Source organism: Lepisosteus platostomus, chromosome 11 (assembly GCF_059453375.1).
Source record: "Lepisosteus platostomus isolate fLepPlt1 chromosome 11, fLepPlt1.hap1, whole genome shotgun sequence".
Lineage (NCBI taxonomy): Eukaryota > Metazoa > Chordata > Actinopteri > Semionotiformes > Lepisosteidae > Lepisosteus > Lepisosteus platostomus.
In genome coordinates this window covers 11,258,467-11,284,586 of record NC_142621.1, presented here as the reverse complement: position 1 = coordinate 11,284,586, position 26,120 = coordinate 11,258,467, and the positions used below count along the sequence as shown (strand labels likewise).

The window sequence follows — 26,120 nt, the reverse complement described above, 5'->3', positions numbered from 1 at the left end:
CAGCTAATTCAGTTTTCAAAACTTAGCTTTTTAATGTTGGAGTCTTATTTACTATGCTACATATTTCAAATAGCATTTAATGAGTATTCTGTATTGCTGACTTATATGTACAGTAGCATAAGCAAAGCTATAATGTCAGAGTATAAGAATGTGTACTGTCCCTATAATAAGGGCTCAAACTGATTTGTAAAAACTTCTCCAGAACATACAGTACACACACTATTGGCCTCACAACTATAAATTACACAAATAACAACCTTCAGAAAGGAAAAGTGTTTAAAAGGTGCACTGAAACTTTCAGGGCTACGTATTTCAGTACTGTACGAACGATATTTGCTTTTCTGCTTTGAAAACATCAATGGGATGTTTTGCTACACGTTCCCCTTTTGCGAAACGCGTTTCATCCAGAGAGGTGCATTCGCAGCAATGCAAAGTTCGGCAGAAGCTCGAAAGTGGAATGTGTTGATCTTTGCATTTGTTTAATAAATTTCACTCCCTGGCTTATTGTCATCCTATCTCTGTTCTCCTAGCGAACCTAGGAAGTCTTACAGATAACACTATCGTCCACATCCCATTCGTTTGTCATTCCTTATTTCTGTTTTGATTTAAAAAAACTGAGACACAAGAGCAGGCTTTGCTTGGTAATGCAGGCTGGCTGGGATGAGTGAAGTGCTGTACCATTTGCATATTTTGGTTAATGAACAGCTGGTATTGCTAGGTCTTCAGGGAGAAGGGGTACACTCGACCTGTTCATTATCTTCGTTACTTTACAGTGGTTTAGGAATGACAGCCGTCTTGCAAAGTACAAATCATCCTAAAACGGGAGTGTGGGATCTACCTAAAAGGGGCTTGTGCAAGATGTTAATGGCATTTGTGGAGCACGGACATGATCAATTAGCTCAGGATAACAAGTTGGAAGAGTTTTGCAGTCTGTATCACGTACTGGGGAAGGAGCAAACTTCTCCAGTAACGTCAGAAATGTAGCCATTGTTTTTACTTTGCTAGTGTTTCAATATAAATGTTATGAGATTCCTCTGAGGGTTTGCACAGGCGTGCTGTCAGAAGAGATGTTGTTTGTACTGACTCTTGTGTCAATGTATCTATGTATACCTCACTGTGGAATTGCAGTATACACTGAGATGGATTAGTTAAAAAATGAACTGAAACATTACACCAAAGGAACTGCAATCAAGCATGCCACTGACACACATTACTGCTAGCAGCTTGTAATAATATTGAAGTAAATCTCTAGGAAGGAAATACTTTAGATCCATTTTAAAAGTTCCAGATATGATAATTTGGGATGACCAAAATTTACTCCTCGTCTAGAAAAATTCAAATTGATTCTTAGTTATTTCTCTATAAAAATGTAATTTCAACAGTGATAACAGAGAAAAATAAATCTTACAACATTTACATTATATTTAATATGACACATTGAAATATGAAAGATAAGGTAGTGTACATTAGTAAGTCACATTCTTAAGCTGAATAAATGCCCTAAAAACACAATACAGCATGCCAAGCACACTTAATGTAAGCAATTTTAAAAAGTGATATTGAGACACTTCGGATCTAGAATTAGCTGTGAACTTTCATTCTACTCATTTATTTCATATTAATAACTGTCGTGCAACTATTTTCTTTTATGGTATTCTTGTGAAACGACATTTCCAACAGGTTTAGAAACAGAAATGCAGGTTAATTATGTAAGGTAGTAAAAAAAACTACCCTCACATAATTAATTACAAAAATCTGCTTTATAGATTTTTTTCATGACAAGAGCCATTAAACATGGCAGTTTTTCATTGAAAGGATGGGCCTGATGTCTGGTTAACAACCAGATGTTGCCGGACTTCCATTGCAGTTCAGTGCATGTGTCTACTGTAACAATACAGATTATTGTCCTAAGTCTTTTAGCACTGGTCAGACAATAAACTCCTGTATTCTTGGTAAGAAAACTAAGGCAAGGGAATGGTGTCTGAGCTGGGGTTCTCATTGAAGTTATTTCATGCACAGTTGATTTTATGTAAATTGATTGACACCTTTGGGGGTCTGCTTTTCACTGACTCATAATTTTTTACACCCTTAAAAAAAAAAAGAACCGGTGTGCATCTCGAATTCTCTAGCCTGAGCTAAAAAATTCTACTCATCATATTTACACAATAAATAAATTCCAAACTGCCTCATTTTTAATTGCAAATCCTGCTCGAGGGACCCGTTCTTGTGCTTAGGAGGCAGCCGTCTACCTTCTTCCAGAAACCCTAGTGCAGTCAATTATGGTAATGAATTGTCAATAAATATAAAAATTTAATATGGCCTGCTTACAGTGAGTGGCAGCTAAGGACTTGCCTCCCAGACAAATTTGCTGTTGCTGCAGATATTAAGTGCACCTGAAAGAGTAGTTGTGGGCCACAGGGCCTGCATGAAGCCTCATAACGGAGCTCTGGGAACTCCTAAGATCCCCCCTCATGGATAACGTGAGTGTCCAGAAGAAGAAAAGGAAAAATGCAGAGCCTTTGTTTATTTGATCTTCATTATGCTGCTGTTTTCATTTTAGTTTTCTCCCTGCTGTGGTGCTAGGATGTACAGTACAATAGGCAGTGCAGGCTAAGTTTAGAAGGAGACATGAGCTTGCTGTACAGGAGGTGTTGTACAAAGTTACAGTACCTCAAAAGATACCAGAATCTTCTGAGTTAAAGTTTAAAACATATCACAAGACTGGTTTTAAGAAGATTTAGGTAGTTTACTATGATAGAGTGCCGTAGAACAGGAATATTTTAAACATCTTTCTGGAAAAGACAGAAAGATTGACTTTGTTCACCAAATTCCCAACAATAGCTGTTTCCCCCACCAGCAAATGAAGCGATTCTACATTAATATGTGTACAAAAAGTTCATAATGTAGTTCAGAAAAGCAACCAACTGAATCCACTAAGCCTCAATACTAATCAAATTTGAACTGCAGAATGAAAAATAAAGTATCTCTTAAATAACAAGAGTACTTATCCATCTGGTAGAAGGGTGGGGATATTGTAAATAGTTGGATAAGAAAAAATGAAGTGCGACTTGAGCAATTTTTAAATCCATAATGAGAACGTCCAAGGAAATATTTGTGGATTCCATAGAAACAGTACATTTCTGTGTGCTATTTTCTTTCTTCAAATTTAATCAATTTTCTGGGAACTGTCCAACCAAAATGAGAAAAAAAAGAACAAAAACACATCGAGACTTACTGCAGCTGCCGTTTTTTAAGAAGCCGACATATGCGCTTGAACTTCATTATAAGAATTGTCGAGGAACTGTCTGCTAGCACTTCACAAAATTGCAGAGTTCTGTTAATGCATTCTAAAAGTCAGTTTGAGGGGAAGTTATAGATTAAAAGACACATTTTCAGATGTGAGCTTTTCACAAGATATTCAGCAATCCTAAAATTTAACCACATAGTGTAGCATATCTGACAAGGGCTGCGGCTGCTGTCACTGCCACTAATGTATAGAAAGCTTTAAAGATAGAATATTTCTCCTGTTTACCATTTAAACGCAAATATTGGTTGTCCGTGGAATTGTTGAGTTAAGTGTTCATGCACCATCTGGCTTACATTACTTAGTTCACTAGAAATCTTTCTATTTACAGGGATAAACCGAGTGGTCTCATAAACAGTGAAACATATATATTTTTAATTAAGCTTAACAAGCAAATTGTATGACAATGTATTAGTAATATTATTGGAAAAGGAGAATGTGTCTGGGACTGTATACCTATTTAATAATTTATTGTGCATTGTGCTCTTCTCTCTTATTTAGGTGGATTATTCCATAATTGCTTCCCAAGCTGGAGCTACACTGAATAATCTTATGAGCCACGCACAAGAGCTTGTGGGCAAACTACGTTCCTTACAGTTTGATCAGCGGGAATTTGTGTGTCTGAAGTTCTTAGTACTCTTCAGTCTCGGTGAGTAGCAGCAGCATTTAAGCTCATCCTTGAAATCATTTTTCAGAAGGTCACTCTGGAATTTGGAATTCTCAAGAAAACAATAACTGCTACTTTACTCTGATAACAAAAGCCAAGAAAACTGCAGGTGCTGATATTTATTCTACTGTGTGCATAATATGAATACTGATTTAGTGCCTGGAACACTCAATATGGAAGACTTAATTTTAATCCTTCCTGTATAAACTTATTTGTTTTTTTAAAAAACTTGCATGGACTTAATTTTACGTTCCACACAAAATTTTGTAAAATTCAGATCAGTTGTTTTTTTATTTGTGTAGTACAGAGAAATCAGAGAAATCAGGGTATTATTTGTACAGTATCATGCAATTGCCATTACAGGCACATTAAATTGACATACAGTACTGCTTTTGCAATCGTTTTGTACAGCATCATGCAATTGCCATTACAGGCACATTAAATTGACATACAGTACTGCTTTTGCAATCGTTTTTGTTAAGACATTAAGGTCATCCACTCAATAAATTAATGTGTAAATATCCAACTTCCTTTTTAAAATCATACAGTATGTATAAAAACCCATGAAAAAAGCACTGTAATTTATATTATTGAAGGGGACAGCCTTTTGTTTGAACTCATTATTTGAAGAACAGTTTAAACATGTAAATCACACATTATTTGAGATGACAAATAAAAAAATTACATTATTTAGGATATGTGATAACATCTAATGTGATGACAAGGAATTGTTGTAAAGTGTGGATATTAAAATAGTTTATGCAGCTAGATACGGTATATATATTTTTTTTCATGCAGTAGACACAGAAGAATAATGAAATAGGTTGTATATGAGGCCTACCTAGCTGTTATATTTTGGTGGGATTAATATGTATTTTATTTTCTTTAGCATGGAGCTGATTATCAGAATTATTTCTTGGAAACACCATACATAATGAAACATACACCAGAGAGTTCTGTACAGCCTAAGGCAGTATTCAGGCCTTAACTTCAGAGCTGTGCTACAGTTTTGAGAGGGAAAACTAAGCCTAGAGATTAGACAGATACCGGTTAACATTTTTACTAGCACAGCTTGGTAGATACACATTAATCAAATTTGAAAGGCAAATAATAGTGGGTTTGAAATTCTAAACATAAATATTGCACATGCTTTATGAAAATAAAGTTACATAAAGCTGCATATCGATTTTGTCTTTATTTTTGATTCAGTTATGGAATACTTATAAATCCTGTCATGTCAGAGCACTGTCCCTAGCATTGCGTTATTTTCTCATCATTCTTGCTGCACACCTTGTTCCCTGTGCAGTGTGTCAAGGTGACTTCTGAAACCACATCATGAAGGTTCAGTCATAAAAAGTCCCCAACTCTCTGTTCAGATTGCTGCCAGCACTGAAACGGAAACCTGAGGTTACATCAGCACGAGCAAATTCAAATTCAAGAATTCAAGACAGTAATACACGAACCCATTAACAAATAAGAAACATGCATGTCTGATGAGAATGAAAAGAATTCTAAAGTGAAATATACAATTAATTGTCCAAATTGAGCAAGTTAATACCCATGGGGTTAAAGGATAAGTTAGTTCTATTGCACTTGAATCTAGGCAGTTAAATTGATGCCCCGATGGAAGCTCAAATTCACTGTGCAAGGGGTGGTCATGACAGTTAAATTGCCCTTCCACACTATTTGTTTGACGTACTGTAGATGTCTTGAAAACTTGCACCGATGTCTTGCACCGATAGTTTTGCTGCACTTTCTTCACTATCCTGCTCGGTCTGTTTTTATTGCCTTTGTTTAAAGTTACAAACCAGACTTCCATGGTGAATGTTAGGACAGATTCAATAGCATTTCAATGGTAAAAACTCACTGTTGTACTGCACACATTAAAAGACTGGAGTTTCCTCAGGTAGAACAGTTGCTGTTGTCTCTTCTTTCACATGTCACATGTGTTTTCCTCAAAAGGTTAGCTTGTAATCAACAATGGTGCCAAGATATTTATAACTGCTGACAATATCAATATCTTGCTCCTCAGTGACTGATGGTTTTGCTTGACCTATTAATTACAGTGTTGCCAATGCAACAACAATTAGCAAAGGGCTAAAAGCTGTTCTTGACACATTTAAAAACTTTAAGAATAACATACCTTTACTGTATTTGAGAGGCTCACTCCATGCTCTTCGGGCTGTAACACATACAGTACTAGGCTGCCGATTCTATTGCGTTTCTTCCCCTAATCCCTGAATAGGATAGATAGCTGTTCTAATTCTGGAAGGTGTGGGAATTCTATTTTTTTGGCTTTCATTTTTTATTTCAGGGGAGAGTATTTCTTGCAATGTAGCAGAAAGCATAACCCAATATTGTGCTTCTCCCTGCTGGCATTTGTAGCATAGTCGCTCCTATCTGGGTCTTCCACTTTCTATGACTGGGCAGTGGTTGCCAAACCTCTACAGCCTGTACATTCCAATACACCAAAATGGTCATTTCTGCTGTCCTGTCTGTGCTCACTCAACAGATATTGTACAGATACAGTGAATTAGCACATGGAAGAACTGGCTGTAGGTTTCATAATTAGATCAATATTTGAAAAATGAAATGATTCTTTCCCAGATTCCTTCCAAAGTTCAAAATGTGATGTGATGTATTTTGATTTTTGAGGGGAAAAAAATTCTTTAATCTACTCCTCACCAGCTTTTAATTAGATTTAATTGCTGATCTGTAATGCGTGTCTCAACTAAACATTCCTTATACAACACAAGTAAACATTAGAAACTGAAGGAAACTGCAAACCGCCCATGTTGAATATTGTTCCAGATGAGGCATAATTCAGTATTGCTCTTTGGCTTTGAATAGAATTCCATTGATAGGCTTTCCCCAGAATGGTACCTTACTTTAGGGAAGTATTTTTAATACAATTAATACATTTTATTTGAAAGTTTTCATTCGGTGTTATTCTGATTTTTTAAGAAGAAAATGTATTGAGTACTTTTTGGACTACTGGAAAGACCAAATAAGGGCACTTAAAGAACAAATAATCCATATCCACCTTGTCTTGATGTACTGCACAGCCTTCACTCAATCCAAGAAAAGTCTGGCCTTACCATACGCACATACATTTTCTTTTTCCTGATCACCTAGTCTCTGTTAATTTATCAGCTTTACAAATTAGGCCTTTTAAATAACATCAAAGCCAAATTTCCCTGACATATGTTATACCCTATAGTTCTGCCTCCTGTATTTTCTATCAGTAGATGAACTTTGCAATGATCTGTCAACAATGATAGTCAGCCTCTGTAAGCCAGGGAGTGTTTGTAAAGCCAAGTGTCAATAAAGAGGAGGTTAGACATTACTTGACCTGAATGCAGCAACTTGTCTTTTCATGACTCCTAAAGTCAGAACAGGCAGCAGGCAATAGGCACTGCTCTGCTGTCAGTCTTAGCTGTAAACAATTGCGCATGGGTTTTAATGTTGAGGAGTTTATCAATGGGCAAATAATTGGAAAGCAGTTATCGATTCTAACAAACACTCAGTATTGGGCCTGAGAAAACTGTAGGAATTGGGCTAGTTCTTTTTTTTTTCCCCCCTTGCACTCAAAAGTACGAGGCACTGCTATCCTAAAAAAAGATAGCAAATTGTTATTCCTTGCTACAGACTAGCACTGATGATTCTGGAACCAATAATATTGTCAGGTCAGTTTTTGCAAGTATCCTTGTTTTACTTTCAAAATACAAACAATCGTCAACCACACATTTTTCATTCATATGTGCCAAATATGGTGGTGGGGGTGGGGGGTGGGGGGAGGGTTAAATATACAGTCTTGGGATCTTGGTGTAACCCCGCAGTTAAGGGTCAGGTGCTGTCATTTGCATTTGTAAGAAAAGCAGCACCATCATGACTTGTCAAAAACAAGTAAGCAAAAGAAATCCAGGCCAGGTTCATAAGTGCTCCCAATGGATAGGAGATTTGTGGGTATAGGGGTAAGTAACCTAACATTTTCAACTTTAACAAAAAAAGATGCTGGGATTCTTTTTTTTTTCTGTTCTTCGTGCTTCATTCATGTTTCTTGTTGGACAATTTGGAAGTTTGATTCCTGGTATTCTTGAATTCTGCACATCTGGCTTAGCATTTCTTGGCGGTTATGTGAGGTTTTCCAAAATGTGACTGCCATAACATGCACAAGCAAGAAAAATACTGGATGTTCTGTCAGTATCGGCTTGCCCTTAACTGCCAGAAATGTGTTAGGTATGGTGTGGCTGTTGTAACCTTCCGTGAATTTTTGAGTTCTTAATCTGACAAGGGAGTTGTTAGTCAAGCACTCAATGTAAATGAATGACCCTCAACATAAAAAACCATGTATCCTTATTAGCATTTTCAACACATTTTGTGAAGTGCATGCCCCTCAGCACAAGGGGTCACTTGCCAATCTGCTGAAACAACAAACATGAAATCTGCTGTTTCTATTAAAAGGTATTTTTTCTCTAAATTTTAATTCCCAGATATGAGCCACTAATTAAGAACACATGCCTTATTTCACTTGTCAGAATCAATGCACATATCTTCATAATGTGCAAGGGAGATTGGTAATGCATGCATCTGAGAATAATGTTTGCAAATATCCATTTCCTGAAATTTATTAAATCATTTGAAATTCGGTCGGAATTGATTAACATTCAGAAGCTGCGACGGTTCGATATTTACGCCTCTGAGACCAGGCCGGGGCGAATAATGGTGCATAAAACTGCTGCTATGTCTTAATTAAATGCAAGATAATAGGAGTAGGTTTTTCTAGTGAGCAAAGCAGTTTGGCAATGGCTGGCTGTAAGTCATCTCGAAGTTCTGAGTTTAAGTATAATCAATACGTGCATAAAATAGACTGGTGGAACCTGGCTGTGCACTGGGAACACATAACTCTGTGGGGGTCATCAAACTGCATGGATCTGAAGGAATTTAAAGAAATCAAATAAAATAAAGATTAAAATGAGGGAAAATAAAACAGAGATGACACTTTGACCTTTGGTATTGAGACCAGAAACAGAGAAAAAAGGCCATTCAAAGAAGTGCACCTCTGTGGTAATTAGGAATGACAGTTTTTTTTCTCTCTCATTACTTCTGTGTTTATGGATTTTGTCCATTTTCCCCCACTGTGTTAATCAAACACTCCAGGTAATAGCATAAAAGCATTTATATGTGTATGTGAATGTGCGTAATTCTGTAAATATTCATGGAACCAGTATTAGGAACTGATGATCCCTTTTCTATCAGCATCTACTAAATTAGTCATTTGCTGTAGATAAATTCACATGTCTGGGATATGAGAAAAAAGTCCTGTGAACATTTATACACAATTTATGTGGAATGACGTATGATAGAGAACGTTATTTATTCTGAAATTTAAAAGACTTACTACCACTAACCTTTAGCACACCCTACCTTAAGTGAGTGTTTTAATAACTAAAGGCTTTGAATCACCTTTGTTATCCTTGCTGTCAATGCAAAAGTCAATACATTTTAAATTTTTAATGAAAAGTATTAGAAAAGCATGATGTACTATTTTATCCAAAGTATAAATCTGAAGAAAGCTGAGGATGTACTGTACATAACAACCACTTTTTAAAAATGTGGAAGGACCTAATAAGGGTTAAAATGGCTTTCAAACTTTATCAAGCTTTAAAAGCTCCAGATCTCAAAAATGACTTCATTATGGTGTCCAGTGGCAGGCTGTTTTGATTAAATGCAACTTTTGTTGAAATGTAGCCTTTTACCTCTGACCTAAGTCATATTAGTCCTTTATTAGGGCATATATAGTAAATTCCAACATCTTAAATACAAGATACAACAGTATATGAAACTGTAAAGATATTATGTGCCTTTTGTTAAAGAGCACAGAGCTAAGACACTTTTCTAATCATATAAGGATTGACTTTTGCAACCCTTCATTCTTGAAGTTAAATATTCGAAATCCTTGTGAACACTTCATTTATAAACCAGGCTTTGCTAGTAGTGTGTTCATGTGGTTTTGAGTTTTTATAAATTCAGATTCACATACAATGTGAATAATTATAATAACAACACAAGAAATAATATATAGCTTAACATTATAACATACCTCTTTGCTTGAAAAGTTATAGCTTAATAGTTCAGTTATGGTATTCTCTTAGTATGGATTTAGTCTTTACAAAAGCCAGTGTTATCTTATTATATGTTTTCAGTTTTTCAGAAAAAAGGAGTGTGGAGTTTGGCAGGACTCACCAAAAGCAAAGTCTTATCGATTCCTGGGATAGAATTTGTGATTTCATTTTAAGGTGCATTGTATTTCCACATTCTCTGCCTCCTATGAAGCACTGTGCTGTGCTTGAGCTATTGGTATATCAACAATAACTGTTACAAGCAGCTACAGAAAAATCAATAATGAATGTTCATTACCAGGTGCATAAAGTGTACAGTGCCTGCACCTAGGAACTTAGCAGTCAGGTGCAGCCAAAATCATGTACTGTAGGTATCTGTCATATTTGTGTTTTGTGATACTTTCAATAGAAATATCAATTTTGAATGTCCATTACCAGGTGCTTAAAGTGTATGGTGTCAGCACCAAGGAACTTAGCAGTCAGGCATAGCCAAAATCATGTACTGTAGGTATCTGCCATTTCTATGTTTTGTGATATTTTCTATATAAATGTCAATTTTCCACAGCCTAAATTTAGTTCATAATTTTTTTGGAAGACATATTTATTTAGGAAATAGATTAACAAGATCTATTTCTCAAAAAAGTCATAAAAATGTTTAATTCTTTTGTTGAAACATAATGCCTACAATATCTCTTTATTTTATTCATTGCTCTTGGTAGGATTATATTGAAGTTATGTCTATTACACTGTATGTACATACAGTACAGTATGTGATGTTAACCATGGATAGTAATGTTAACTGCGCATCAATATAATCTTGCTTATTAAATACAATCTGAACATTTCTTATGTTATTCAAAGATGGAAGGAATGTCCACAAACACTTTATAAAGTAGTCTTTACAACTCAGACCCGATGCTGTTAATAAACATTACATTCTGTCCTTTTAACACATCACTATTCATATGTCATTATTGTTTATTTCACAGTACAAAGTAAAAATATCTCTTTACATTTTACACAGCAAGTGGAAAGTAGGGCCAGTCTAGTCTGTCAAATTGCAATAAAAGCACATTTATCTAAATTCGTATTTATGAGGCAAATGCATAATGATATATTTTTCACATTAATATGTGTTTCAATTCGTGTCTATGTGAATTCCAAAATGGTTGATGGCACTTAAAGGAGGAAAAATATTTCATTGCCCATGAAAGTGCCACTAATATCAAATACACCTTCTACAAACAGCCCTAGAGTAAGCTTCTGTAAGAATCAGAGCACAGCTCTTAAAACATAAAAACATAAAAAAAAACTAAAGCTTTTAAGTTCCAATGATAGTGTCTTTCTCCCAGGTGAATGACAACGTGAATTATCTCAACAGTAAAAGAGCAACAGCTACTGTCGGGATTTCTATTGATCAGTCCCGTGGCCTGGCTTATTTAAACATTGTACACAAACACAGATAAAGAGTTGCACAACCTCTACATAAAAACCTGTCATTTCTCTATCGATCCCACAGAAGGATTTCTATTCTGTGGCCATCTATAAAATGCTGTCTTAGTCATAAGAAAGAAAATGGATGCAGGTTCCGTATTTTGTTCAAGGAATAGGGCTGAGATTATGCAAGTCAAACGGATAAAAAGGAAAAATATTAAATACTGTTTTAAGGTTTCACTTATAATGACATTTGCTAACTGATTTAGCTAAATTTTCTTAGGTTATGAACAAACTGCCATATATTTGTAACCAGTCCATAGCTCTTTTAATTTCTTCAATATTTTTATTAAATTAATAAATAATATTAAGAAAACATTCTAGTTTCTTTAGTAGCTCTCCCTCAATTTAGTTTATGTTGTAATAGCTTAAGGTTTATTTTGTTGCTCAATTTTACCTCCTTTACATTAAACTAAGAAGTTATCTTATTTACTGTACAAATTTGTCATACAGTATCTTTTCTTTCACTTTACTATCTGGTGTTCTACAGGACACTACTGAAACTTGAGGCTGTGATTAAACCTAAAACTTAATAAAGAACACAAATGACCTAACAGGTGCTCAAACCATGCCTCTTGTTCTTCGTCCCCACTTAAAGTCGGTGTTGTGTATTTAAAGCAGCACAATCTCCTGCTGCCTGAGCTGCTTCACAACCCATTGGTCAATGCTGCAAATATTTCTCATCATCACTCATTGTCTTAAGTTACTGAAATAGAATCCTGAAATCCCAGACAACTGCAGAAAACATAACAATGGAGAAATACAGTATCACCATTATATGAAGAGGTTTAAGTTGGCTAAAGACGAATGAGGACCACATTTATTTTCTGCATTATTGCCTGTTCTATTTGTAATTTGTAAAACATTTCTAGTACTTCTAGTACTTAGGAACTTTCAGTGATGCAGCTTTAGCACAATTCCAATCTCCTTATAGTCAACTATACATCACATTTGCATCTTGATTTTAGGATTCCCCCAGCTTACCATGCAGTATTCAATGTTATATACTGTAAGGGCATCATTATCAAAGCCTACGATTGCTTTGACATACCATATGATTATCACACTTCTGTGTGACAAATGTGAGGATTAAAAAATCAAGTACATTATGAAAGCCTTTTATACTAAGCGACCATGAAAGGACAACCACCCTGTATGTCAAATGAGTGACCTTGAAGAGAGTAAAGAGTCTCATTAAGGATGAAGAAGATCGTTTTCACCAGCAACTTACAGTATACAGTATGGGTGCACAAATATGTAACTAGTTTGAGCATTTCAGAATTAAAATGTTTCTTTCCCTTGTTTTGCAAATGATGCATGTAAAACAGAGCTTGCAATTCACATGTGTGTTTCCTTATCTAAATAAATAACATATTTAAATAGTTTACCTTTGTAGTTAACTTGGGTGTCATTGACAAGCCACACAAGCCAAAACAAATCCCTTACCTGTCATGTTCCATTATCGGTGAGAGTATAGAAACTGCTAAGAGTAATGGTATCCAATAAATTTAATAAAAAATAACGTTGATATATTCTAGTTCCATATGATACAGGGGACACATTTGGAGTTAATGCTAATCACATCTGTTTCTTTAGTCAGCACTACACGGCTCATCATAAAATCAAAAAAGCAACTTGGAGACACGAAGAAAAATTTACGCTATGGATTAACTGTCCTTCACACAGAAAATATACATCCCCAGGCTCTCCGTTGAATTATTAATTCAAATTTGTCAAAAAAGAGAAAGAAAAAAATGTATTGATGGGAACTTGCCTTTAATGACCTCATTAGGTGTGCACTCTCAACTGCAGTTGGGACTTCTGCTGCTCCAGGATTTTAGAGGAAGAGGGTATACTTGACCCCCGAATGATTTTCTGTCACTTTTTCATAAACAACACTCCCTGAATGCCTCATACACACATACACATGAAATGATTTGTGAGAAGTCCACTGAATGCAAATCAGTTTAGCTGGGACTGCTTAGAGGCAAATAATAACAGCATTAAAAAAATATAGAATGCATGGTCATATTTACTGGGAGTTCAATTTAAACACTCGTTTGCTGAAAAATGCCCTCAAACAAGTTTAGCCCTTCTCTTAGACATGCTTCTGGAAAGACTTGACTTAGAAATACCCATTTTTTTAGGAAGTAAATAGCTGTCAGAAATAATCCAGAGGCTTGGTTGCAAGCATTTCAGAAGTGTTACGTTGATTGCAACAGGACGGAAGGCCTCCTGTTGCTGAGTTATTTTATACATTCTAAAAGTTGTCTCTGCTAACTTTGATCTTTCATAATATTGTCTGTTTCAGTGAAAGCTAAGTCTAAATGTCTTTCTATGTACATACACATACTTACAGTCCTCGATGATCACATTCAAACAGTCCAATTATAACGCTTCAGTTATCTTTATTTATTGTTCTTAAATCTGCAATGGTGGATGTTAAAAATCACAACACTTTTATGCCCTTTTCACATGTGTGCCACTAGAATAAACTCTCAACATGCATTCATAACTTTTCCTTGGTTTTATTTTGCGTCACAGGTTTCTACAGTATTTTTTCATTATCAATTAAGAGGTAAACAAGGTTCCATATTTCAGTTAACTTTCTTTATCGGCCATTGCGCAACTTTCTCCGGTTGCTTTTGATCGAATTTGCTGGCCATTTTTGGAGAAGAGGATTCTCCCTTTTTTCATTGTTTGTCATCCTGAAACAAAATAGAGAACTGCTGTAGTTTTGTGTCATGTTTGTACTGTGTATGTGGCCATGCTTAGTCAAAAAAACGGTGAAGAAGTAAGATGGTGAAATATCACTTTTCTAATTATTGTTTTTTCATGCCGACCTGAAAAAAGACAGGTGTATTTACTGTATTTAGGTTTTGGGTAAAATATTGTATTTCACCAAGGAAAAATAAATAAAATTGCAGGCTTACCAATCACTCTTTAAGTAGTTATGATATGGTAGCATGCCAAGTCCAAGGAAAGGACAAGTGTTGCAGAATTACATGTCCTGTGATGGCGTTAATGACCTTGTCATAAGCTAAGCTAATATTTAACACAATTAGAGAAAAAAATATAATGTTTCAAATGCTTTCCACATCTTGTAGTTGAAGAAAAATGTAACATTCCAGTACTACAGTTCTTCACAAAACTCAATTCTTACACAGTAAGAAGATATGCTTCTAAGTATAATAATGGTTAAATACAAGCTTTGCAATTTGTATTCATAATTCTTTTTTTTTAATTCACCACTTATAAAAGTGGCTTCATGCTAGTGATTGGCTGATAAATGATTGACCAAAATGTTAAGCACGTAATAATTGGGTTGAGAATACACAACCCAAACTAATTGCACAGAATTCCCTTTGAATTGCACTGAAAAAAAAATCAAACCTATTGTCCTATTAAAATTCATTCAAGCTCATTGTGATTTTGGGCTTCTTCTTGAAAGGAGGGAGAGCTGTATTTGGTTTTGGATTTGAGCTAATGAAACAGTTCATTGAATTTTGGCAGCATTAGAAGGTGAGAGATCAAGAGCTCTGGAGAATACAAACCCTCAGAGACAGTCATATTGAAAGACATTTGTATCCGCCTGAGGGGACTCTTGATTTTTATTATTATTTTTCGTGTGTGATGCTTAAGACAGGCTGCAAGATATTAAGTGGGTATTTTTAATGTTAGAACTTCCAGATGTATTACAGATTGCATCTGTGTTTCAAAACAAATGTTATTTGTACTGTACAACATAAGTACAATATAATGTCTTCTCTGTGTCTTTTGAAGGGCCTCAGTATTAAGTGACCTGTGACGACAATTGTATTTCATCTCCTAGCCTCACTGGAAAAACGATTATTCATTTCAATGGGAGGGACTTCAAAGAGGAATGTGGTTTCCAAGTTTTAAAAGTGATTTTGCATTTTATTACTTATTAATAAATGGTGAGATAGTTCTCTACCTTTCCAGGCACAAAAAGCTCTTAATAATATGCACGTTGGCCACAAAAAGAAATAAATAGATGTAAATATATTTCTCCATCTCTGGAGAAGGGAGAGTGCCTTTCAGCTAGTATTTGTAACAAGAAGAGTCTGTCTGAGCTTCTCCTGTAAATTTCATCATACCTAAGGCAGTTTTCCCCCTCATTCGAATTGCTGAAAAAGTGGACTTGTCCTCAGGCAACACTGTACATCCACTACCTGCTTAGCACAACAACTGGAGCTTAAATTTGACTTAATATATCCCCAACTGGATGTTGCTGTTTAATTCTCTTTCATATGAACCCGTTGGTTAGCTCACAGTCCAGCTAGGCTAGGTGAACAAATTGAGCCTTCATCCTTTATTCTGACACACCGACAAAACTTTGCTCCAGCAGTTTATTCAAAATAAATTTCTAACCCCACAGTACATCCCCAAAGGCTCTTCAGAGAAATTAATACTTTGCTGCTGTGGTGATGTGCATAAAATAGTCTTTAATTTAGAGCTAAGGACATTTACAGTCTATGGACCTGGACCCATGTAATGTGTAACAGAATATTCGATTAAATTAGGTTCTGTCCCACGTTAAACCTGCTATCATCACAAGTCCTTTATTTCATTACAGAACTCCCAGGAACAAACCAATGCACTGAGTATGTTTAGTACATGTTTACGAGAGATCAAAGTCCTGGAACTTTGTAATGTTCCATTACAACTTACAATAAATCATTTTGCACTTCACTTCGGCACTTTTCAGACACTTGTACACTGAAGTGTATTCATCCAAAGACTGCATTAAATGTTAATAACTAAATTATGTACCTTCTAAACATTTCCTTATTTGAAAGTTAAAAAAACACCCCAGACAAGAGTATGCCTGAGGATTATAGAAACTTAAAAGTAGACAGCTCAAGGGAAGAACACAATTCTTAAAAGATGTCCAATATAAAGACACCTCGCAAAATGTTCAATATCAATTAGTTTTTGGTAAATAGCCTTAACATTTATTTTAAATAAAATAGAACATTATATGAGGCGCCAAAAACAATGTGCAGCAAATACAAATAAGATATACTGTACATTCAAGATATAATTGCACCATTCAATTGTGTATGAAAGATATACTTGATGCCATAGTGGTCTAAATATATAGAAAGTGGTGACAGCTAAAATAATTCAATACCTTAGTACATTAATTGAAATCGAAAATAAATATTAGGAGAACTCTAATCACCTGCTGTGCGTCTGATGAAGTAAACCAAGAGATATGAAAAGAGTGGCAAAGAATTTTAGTTTTTAAAGCAGGTTGCTTTATTCATCGGTTGATTTAACAATTCAAATATTGGTTTTACAGATTCCTATGATGTACAGTACTAACTTCTAAAGGTTGATTAGCAGTAACCTGTAGGACATTGCTCTCTGACAGTATGAGCTATGTGTGTAATTGGCTCTCATTCTGGGCTACTCAGATTACATGAGTGAAGTAAGTGCTTCATGCGGTGAGTGTTCAACAGAGAGGTAAATGGATTTTATTACTGCTGTAAAGAGTTATACAATGTTCCTTAACAGATTTGTGTCAGCCAGGAGCCTGTTAATCATGTGTAAAAATTTACAGCACACCTGATTACCATGGAACATAAAATTCCCTCCCTCACTTTTAAGAGCTAACAAGAATCTCTTGCTACATACTGTATCCCTGCTTCTTTTAAATTTTAAATGTTTCTGCACATGGATTTGTGAGCGATTTATTCATTTAGGAGTAAGTTTATGTTATTGTTCATAGATACGTAGCTTTACAGATCCTACAGAATATGTCATGGTTGCTGTTGGAGACAAAATCTGCTTATCACAGTGGATTATTCAGTTTAGAACATAATGACAAGTGAAGTTGGAAGTAACAGGTAAAAAATCTCATTTTGGAATACATAAGTTATAGAATAATTGCGTGTGTGCATTTTAAACGAGAAGAAATAGACAAATGATTTGAAATCAATAGATGAAACATGGGACTTATAGGCCCCTCTAGTCCTGTCCATTTTAAAGATACTCTAAAACTGATTTAAATTATTTGTTTAGAATGCAAATATTGTGTAAAATGAACAAGACAAATGAGTAAGATAAAAACCATAACTTCTTAAATGTAATGTTGGAATTTAATGTACAGATTTCGAATGAAGCTCCTGAATTCTAAAACAAAACATTAACATTTGAAAATGCAGTGTTTTTCCTCCTAAGAGGTGCAAACACAATTTTGTTGAGAGAACCATGGGTTTCTTCAAATTCTTTTGAATAAAAAAAAAACATTTCAGAATATGGATTCAAATAAGACCCTGTTGTATATGTATAGGGTTGACTGCAGCAATAACTACTCAAATGAACAATATATTCTACAAGACCTCAGGGTTTACTCTTCAGCCGCAATGTAAAAATGCACAACACCCCTCTGTGTGTTCACAGAGAGGCTGTTTCATGTAAAAAGTTGATAATTAGTCCCTGAGTGAATAATGTAGAGAGGAAGATAAGAGATTGTTACTTACCGTCAAGCTACAACCTGCTTTGCTCACTAGTGTTCATGATAATATTTATCAGAGGAATGATCAAAATGCTTTTTTCAAGATAAAAATAACAAAAATGTACGACATTTGCAGAAATGTGAAATAATTGAAAAAACACTAGTACTATTGTCATTAAATTGACTATATTGTTTTTTTTTTCAAAAGGAGTCACATAATAATTAGCAATTAAAATGTAGCTTTTTTGCATCATTTTCCTCTTAATTAGCTTGAAATATCCGTTCAGCTGTAAATCTCTATAGTTTTAAGCAGTCTCCCACTTATCCCCAAATAGCCTCAGATACTTTTATAATGCAACCATGGTAACATCTGATATTTTAACTAAATTTATTTTCCACATTATGTCTTATACTCAATCATAAGCATATGAATTATATATGGATAACCCTTTTTTATTTTTCTTTGAAATGGTATACTGCAGCTCACATATTAGAAATACTTCCATCATTCTATGTTGTTTAAAAAATTAAATAAAAAATATCAAAGCATCATTTGAACAGTATGAGCTACAGTATGGCATGAGCCAAACTCTCTGAATACATGGAGTGCTTGTGTTAATTGTGTTAAATGCATGTGTTAACTTGTAATTTTTGTATCATAAATCCTTTATAAATTACACCTATTTTATGTACTTTTATTTTCTACAGAAAGTTATTTTAATTTTATTCTGCACACTGAGCAAAAGCATTACTAATTAATAATAGTCAGATTTAAACAATAGCAATTACTTACATAATCCAAATTTTATTTGAGGTCAAATATGACAATAGAAAAACAAACACTGGTGTGATGGTATTGGATAAAACTCCCATTTCAGCAAATCATTTCTGTTAAATGAATGTGACTTACTGATATGATGCTGATAAGTGTGAAAAAGCAATATTATCCAGTTAATCCTGATCATTGGCATCAACATGCTTTTAATATTGGCACACATTAAAATCCATAATTTAAAATGTAATAATTAAAAAAAACTGAATCCAGCATAAATATGTTAAACAGGAAGTTTTATTTTTTGTTACCAAAAAATCATGTATCCTGGATCTTTATGAGGATAAAAAATTACATTTCTTTAGCATTGAGGAGAGTGGGATTCAGTGTACAAAATAATTATGTTATGGATAGAATATTAAATCTAGTAGTTATTCCACTTTTGTTTGTGTTGTTGTTTGTATTATGTATCAAATACTTCTTTATTCTGATCAAACAGGATTGCTGTACTATTTGCTTTCTACACTGACGGAAGAAGGATTTTTCACTGAAACACCCTGGGAGAAACATTATTTAATCATTTAAAACTTACATATAACACAAAAATCTAAAGCACAGGCTTGTCAGATTTTACTTTGCACACACCTTTGTAAAGTCAGTACAAGTATGAGAGTTTTTTTAAACATTTTTGATATAGTCTACTTGGAACATGTATGTCAAACAGGTCCTGAAGTTCTGTTTATCATTTCATTTGTACTGCCCAGTAGCATTTGGGAAACTCAAATGACAGCTGAAATGAGAAGAGAAAAAAAAAACTCCTCTAACATTCACTGTTCCAGTGGTATCAATCCACACTTGTTAGAGAATCCCTATGAATATTTCTTTCTTGGAGATTCTGTAACTACAGTCGCATATCTGTCCATACATTATTAAAACGGATTTGAATGTATGTAGCACTACATACAATACATCATTTTCTATGATTAATTAAACTGCAGGAAAATTTTTCAGAATTACACTACTGATTGATTTTCCCAATGAATGTGAAATCCTGAATTCATTGTTTACTGAGTTGTGGAAATACATTTTAACTTTTAAAACTTGCTTATTTCTGTACTACATTTTGACTGTTTCTGTTAGTGGAACATATTTATATTTAAGCACTTGGTTCTTTTAGAATTTAATGGATAAGTTCTACGCATTGAACAGTTCCCTGGTATTTATGAGAAAAAAAAACGTCGTACAGGATAAGTTTGAATAAGTTAATGCTACTCAAAAGTATTTACATTTTTCTGGTGGAGGTGATGAAAAGGCAGCTCAATGTGCAAAGTGTAATTGGCCACATTTTCAAAATGTTTAACTAAGAATGTATTAGCAGAGGTATGCAGGATGAAGTTATGTGTGAAATTCATATATACAGTGAATCAAGATCCTTATTTTTTCATATAATTGGAAGTTGTATTGTGTAAAAAGGTACTGTAATATTTAATCTACAGAGACCTAGGTATTTTTTGAAGTACTGTTGATCTCGCTCGTCAGGCAAAACAGCCTTCAGTGTAGCCAGATTCAACTATTAAATATCAGAATCAACATACTGCTAGTCTCTTGTAGGCAGTGTCATATCACACCCTCTTTCCCGGTCCAGGGGCAGTGTTATTATTGGCAGTTACTGAAAAATACCAGCCCTGCATTAGAAGAAAACCTGTGTGTATGTACTGTGTACAGTATATTTGGAGGTGCATGTTAGAAAAGAGATACATCAGGTCAAATACTGTGGCCTCTTGACCTGACTTTGCCTGTAAGTGTGCTGAGAACATGCTTATATACTGTAGGCTCTGAAGGGCCACATTTTCATTTTCCAAAGCTCATTAGTTCCTGCTGTATTTTCTTCTCTGAGCGCCTGTAGTAGGGCAGATTATTTTGAGAGCCACTGGAGTGTGCCAGATGGTTCATTAGTACTGCCCGGGCAGGTCAGAGTCTTTCAGAATCATTTGGAAGTGTCAAACCGACACAGGGACCCTGTCAGCTTCTATTAGAATTAACTGTGTAGAGGTTCTCGATACAAACTCAACCTAGGGTCAAAATAATTAATAAAAGATCATATGCAGTGCTGTCTATGCCAGATTAAATGCAAGATTGCACTAGGGATTCATTAGATAGACATATATTACTCTATAATGGCTCCAGCCATGTATACTGTTTTATTTTCTGTAGGATACACTATGTCCACTTGTTTAGGTAGGAAATTACATTGTGCAATAATGTACAGTACAGATATAGAACATTGTATGTGTGCCCCATTTATGGTCTCTCATCTTATACACTAATGAATAAAAACATATGAAAGAGGAGGCGGTTTGGCCTATCTAGCATTTTTGTGTGCAGTAGCTAATTAAACTGAGGATCTCAATAAGTCAATACATAAAAAGTCAAGGTACAGGTAGCGGACAAAAAAAAAGGAAACAATTTGTTGGATAAATATGCCAAGTATATTAGAAGCAAAGGTCTTCCACACAGATGTGGCTTATGCATTAATCAAGCAGGTGAAATCCCAGCATGCTTAGGGATCGTGTATAAAAATCCTGGAGAGGCTGGGTTGTGTATAATGATAAGCATGCTGCAAGGTCAGTGACTTTAGTCTGACTGATTAGTGGGGCAATAGTTGGGGTGCGTTTGACAGGAGCTAGAGTGACCCGAGACAGCTCAATTTGCTGAGGTTTCATGAGCAAAAGTGTCTCAGGTGATGTCAGCAGGGAACTCTAGTGGAAAGACATCATCAGCAAAGGGCAACAGTGAATGGAAGCTTATACTCCAGGATTGTGATGTCCATGACAAAGCAGGCAACCACAGAGCAACGTGATTGCAAATTTCAGCCTGGGACAGGGGCAGCTAATGTCTTCGCAAACTGCCAAGAACACCACAGACTAGGATACCATAGTCATGTTGCCATAGCTATCACACCTGGCAATTGGCATTTTTGCAAGAAAGCAGAGGCAATGGACTACCAAGCATTGGAGAAATGTGATATGGTCAAATGAATCATCGTTCAACATGTTCTCTACTAATGGACAAGTAGACTTGTAGCACAACAAGTAAAACTCTTCGTACACACCTCAATATCCCTAATTTCTTGGTTCCAACAGTGAAGGGTTCTGGTGGTTCAATAATGTTTTGGGAGCATATTGAATTACTGTAATATGAATTCATAGAAATACTGTGCACATAAATAACAATACAAACATATTGAATTAACTCTATAATATGTACACTCCCAGCAAAGAATTTGCTAGACAAATACTGTTTTCCATTATATTGTTGAATTTAGAATTGAAAAGGATCACATTATGACCTTATCATACAAAAACGTGTGCAACTTGAGATATGATACATGCTGGATACATTAAGCAACTTTTAAAAGGAATTATAATATTTTTGGCCACAGTGTGCAAGACCCCTTCATTCTCTCAACAGAAAGGATGAGGGATGATTCACAGTATTGCTCTAATAAGCACTTCTGCTTCTCATTACAGACGTAAAGAATCTGGAGAACTTCCACCTGGTGGAAAGTGTTCAGGAGCAGGTCAATGCAGCTCTGCTGGACTATATCATGTGTAACTACCCTCAGCAAACAGACAAATTCGGACAGCTCCTGCTGAGGCTCCCAGAAATCCGTGCCATCAGCATGCAGGCTGAAGAGTACCTCTACTACAAACATCTAAATGGAGACGTGCCCTGCAACAACCTGCTGATCGAGATGCTGCATGCCAAGCGGGCCTGAATTACTGGAGGATTTCTCCAGACCCTCTGGCTCAGACCACCTCCACCTACAGGCCCTGTACACATACAGTACATCCTCCCCAAGACCGTACTCTGATATAACTCCTCTCCACCCCAGCAGCTGGGACTTTGATCAGCCAGAGCAATTTTTTTTTTCTTCATTTGTTTTCTTTTTCCTCTTTTTTTGGAGATGTTACAGACTTTGAGATTTATTGTGGAACACTGGTTGTCAGGGTATCAACCAGTTTGATGAACATGGTGGATGAGCTGTAAAAGAGACTCCAAAAACTTAAGAGCTTATTTGACACAAAGTGATGTAACAAAACGTAGACTCATACTGAAGAACAAACAAACCAAGGGAATTGTGCACTTATTAAGGAGGAGACCATTGTGCAAGTTAGAAAACACCCCTCATGCTTATGTAAAGGCATGTAGGACTCTGGTGGCAAAGCATTTTTGTAAGTATTGAAGTGACTCAACACATTCTTGATATTGGTACTGTATCTGATAGAAGCTCCAAAGGCTGTATGCACCACATGAGGCTGTTTCATTTCCCATTTTCTTCTTTCAATGCACAAGAGTTTTAGAACCTCAAGAGATCCAACAGAAACTTGCAAGGACAGATTGTAATATGACAGAAATACCTACTGTGAGCCCTATACAGACTTTTTTCCAGCCAACCAACACCCACCCACCCCTACACACAAAAAATCCCACCCATTTCCTTAAAAGGGCAGCATTTCTTCTTCCTGCACGTTCTAACATATATTTTTACAATCATCCTGTCTCCTAATGAGCAAACTAGGAACTAACCTAGTTAGTAACCTCTTTAAGTTACTGTGTGCATTATAGCTGTGTTTGTTTGCAAATTCTTCACTTTAGTGGAAAGTTTATAAAAAAGAAATAAAGCACCGCTAATAGGGCATTTGTGACACTGTAGCACCTGCTTATTTTAGAAAATCAAGACCCTGTTTTGTTATGTACTTTGTTAGGGGAAAAGCTTAAGTAAAAGGGAAGATAAATAAGTAAAAGGCCTACCCAATACCTCCGAAATGAGACATTTCATATTCTGACTGCAAAAACTTACTATCCAACATGTTATTGTGACAGGAAGGAGAAACACTGCACCTGTCAGTACTAGACCAAAGCCTGCTGCAGAACAAAGTGTGGTGATAAAAAAACAAACCTTAAATATCAGTATTATAAATTTGTGATGTCACAGTTACGTGAGTCTTGCCTTATTTCATTATCATGCTAGCTAACTGTGCAGATGTGAAATATGTTAAAAATATATAAAGTATTAATGTTGTAAAATTCAAAAGATGCAAAAGGTGTTTACATTTATTAGGTCCTGTGGGAGAGAACTGTGATGAAGCAAATTGCAAAGCAATGATTTCCTTAGATCTCTCTTCTGGTTTTGTTTCCTTTGGTTCATTTTTTTTCAACCAGTACTTAATAATGTCGTGAGACACTAAAATCAAAATGGGAATCTCACTTAAACCTTTAATTTGTAGATAGATGCATTGGCCTTGTGATCACTTTTAGAGATTGTATAAAGTTATTTTCAGTTTCTGCTATAAAAGTTTTTGTAGGACTGTTTGCTTTTGTTATTTTAATAGTTTTAGGTAATGTTGTATATTACTGGTTCACCTCTAAACAATTAAGATAATTTATTGCTTCTTGGTTTCATCCTTGTGTATGATAGAACAAGGAGTATCAAAGCCAAATATATTTGTTTACTGTAGCATGTTTAAAAACTAGTGTTGAAATGCAGTTCAGGGACAAAACAATGATCTTAAAATTATCACAGTTAATTTGATTAAGTATATATGGATCTTGCAACTGTAAAGTTAAAAAGGTATAGTATCTAAATCTATTGTAAATGATGCAGCAGTTGCAACTGTTTTCTACACTCAATTTAAGATGACTTAATTGTAGCATTGCAGACATGTCCTGCGTATTGTATATTCTATACCAAAGACTTGTCAATTATATTTTCTCTAGTTTCAGGTTCTCACAATGGAACACAACACTAAAACACCACAAATTCCCATGGCAGGTAATTCAAACCTTGTGAAGGTGAAGGACAATGAAGTCTGGATGTGTACTTCCAGATGTCAATTTAAAAATGAAACTCTGTAGTTACCGTCTTACATAATATTGTGAAACCTTTTCTTTTCGGTCTAATCAGGTTGATAACGTAATCTCACATTTCCCAGTGAAACAACCTACATAATGGAAGGATATAATTCCCAAATCAAAGTCCATTGTTATCTACTTCAAACTGTGTTTTTATAATGCTCTGTGGAGTTCACATGTTTACATGGAGTTTTACACTCTACATGGAGTTTAACAAATCCCTATCCATGAACATTAGATAACTTTCTACAGCAATTGGTGAGGGGAGGCAAAAAGTTTTGTGTGACAAATTCAAAAGTCAAAACAGATTATTAGCATTGTACACACCTGTAATTTTCATTTATTTCCATACCCTGTTGTCATTTAATAAAAGAAGCCCTTCTACAAATAAAACTCATGGTATGTATTATCATAATTCTTATAGTAGCAGGGCCATCCAATGGTGGTTTTCAACTCATGATAAAATGTTCCTTTCATTTGGAAGAACAAATTTCCATCTGGGCAGGATAAGAAAAATTTAAAAATGCTAAATCTTTGGCTTTAGTTGATTATTGTGACTTAATTTTTTTCTATCTTTGTGTGTGAACCGACAATCTGTATTGTCCCCATGTTCTGTGTTACAAATGTTCTGCAGCTGCCTTGGATATCAAACATTCACCTCCTCTTCAGTGTGGAGATTCTCATTTCAATTCAACAGCTCTGCTGCAGGAATGACACATTGTCATGTCATTTCTTGCTAAGAGTTTCTTTACACTGTTGGAATTTTTCCTCATATTTCAATAAATAATTATATGCCAAGCACTCTTTCAGTTTTGTAGTTCTTTTTAAAAATTGATGAAAACAGGGTATTAACATTGTTTCTTCATCTTCCATCCCTTTGACTTAATGTGTTGGGAGGTTAAATATCGAAAGACGTGACCAATATATTGCAGTAAAGAATTAATACTTTTTGGCAGAAAAACTCACATTGTGCTGTCAAGACACTACACTGCCTTGCCAGAATAATGATGGCGGTAAGTCAGAACAATTAATTTTGTGTTTAAGAGGAGGCATATTGGAGCATTTGTCAGCTAACAGTATGAAATAAATCAAACAATTCTTTAGGACGGTGAAACAGAATTAAAGTGTGCAGATGAATATTAACTCATAGTGTTATTACAAAATTAACTAATGCATAATTATCGCTATAAAAAGGTAAAATTGTGAAAGATAAAACAGGAGCACATGCCAATTTCCCGTGGAATGCATTATTCATTATATTTGATGCATTTATATACTAAATTCATTTTAAGCACAACATATTAAATCCTAGAACACTACCAGTAACCTTTGCTGCCAATTAAATCTATTCTTCCATGAAT

At 35.1% G+C, this 26,120-nt stretch overlaps 1 protein-coding gene across 3 annotated transcripts in view; it reads left to right on the top strand.

Moving 5' to 3' along the window:
• Nucleotides 1-25,560, top strand: part of nr5a2 (nuclear receptor subfamily 5, group A, member 2) — a 60,143-nt gene extending 34,583 nt beyond the window's left edge. For 2 of the 3 annotated variants that reach the window (XM_088598416.1, XM_088598417.1), the window contains exons 7-8: nt 3,806-3,953; nt 22,374-25,560. In XM_088598416.1, the coding sequence (XP_088454542.1) occupies nt 3,806-3,953; nt 22,374-22,621 (396 nt within the window). In that variant the 3' untranslated portion in view covers nt 22,622-25,560. The remainder of the gene's footprint in view (nt 1-3,805; nt 3,954-22,373) is intronic. The other variant, XR_015925206.1, reaches the window with a different exon arrangement.
• The last annotated feature ends 560 nt before the right edge of the window (nt 25,561-26,120 follow it).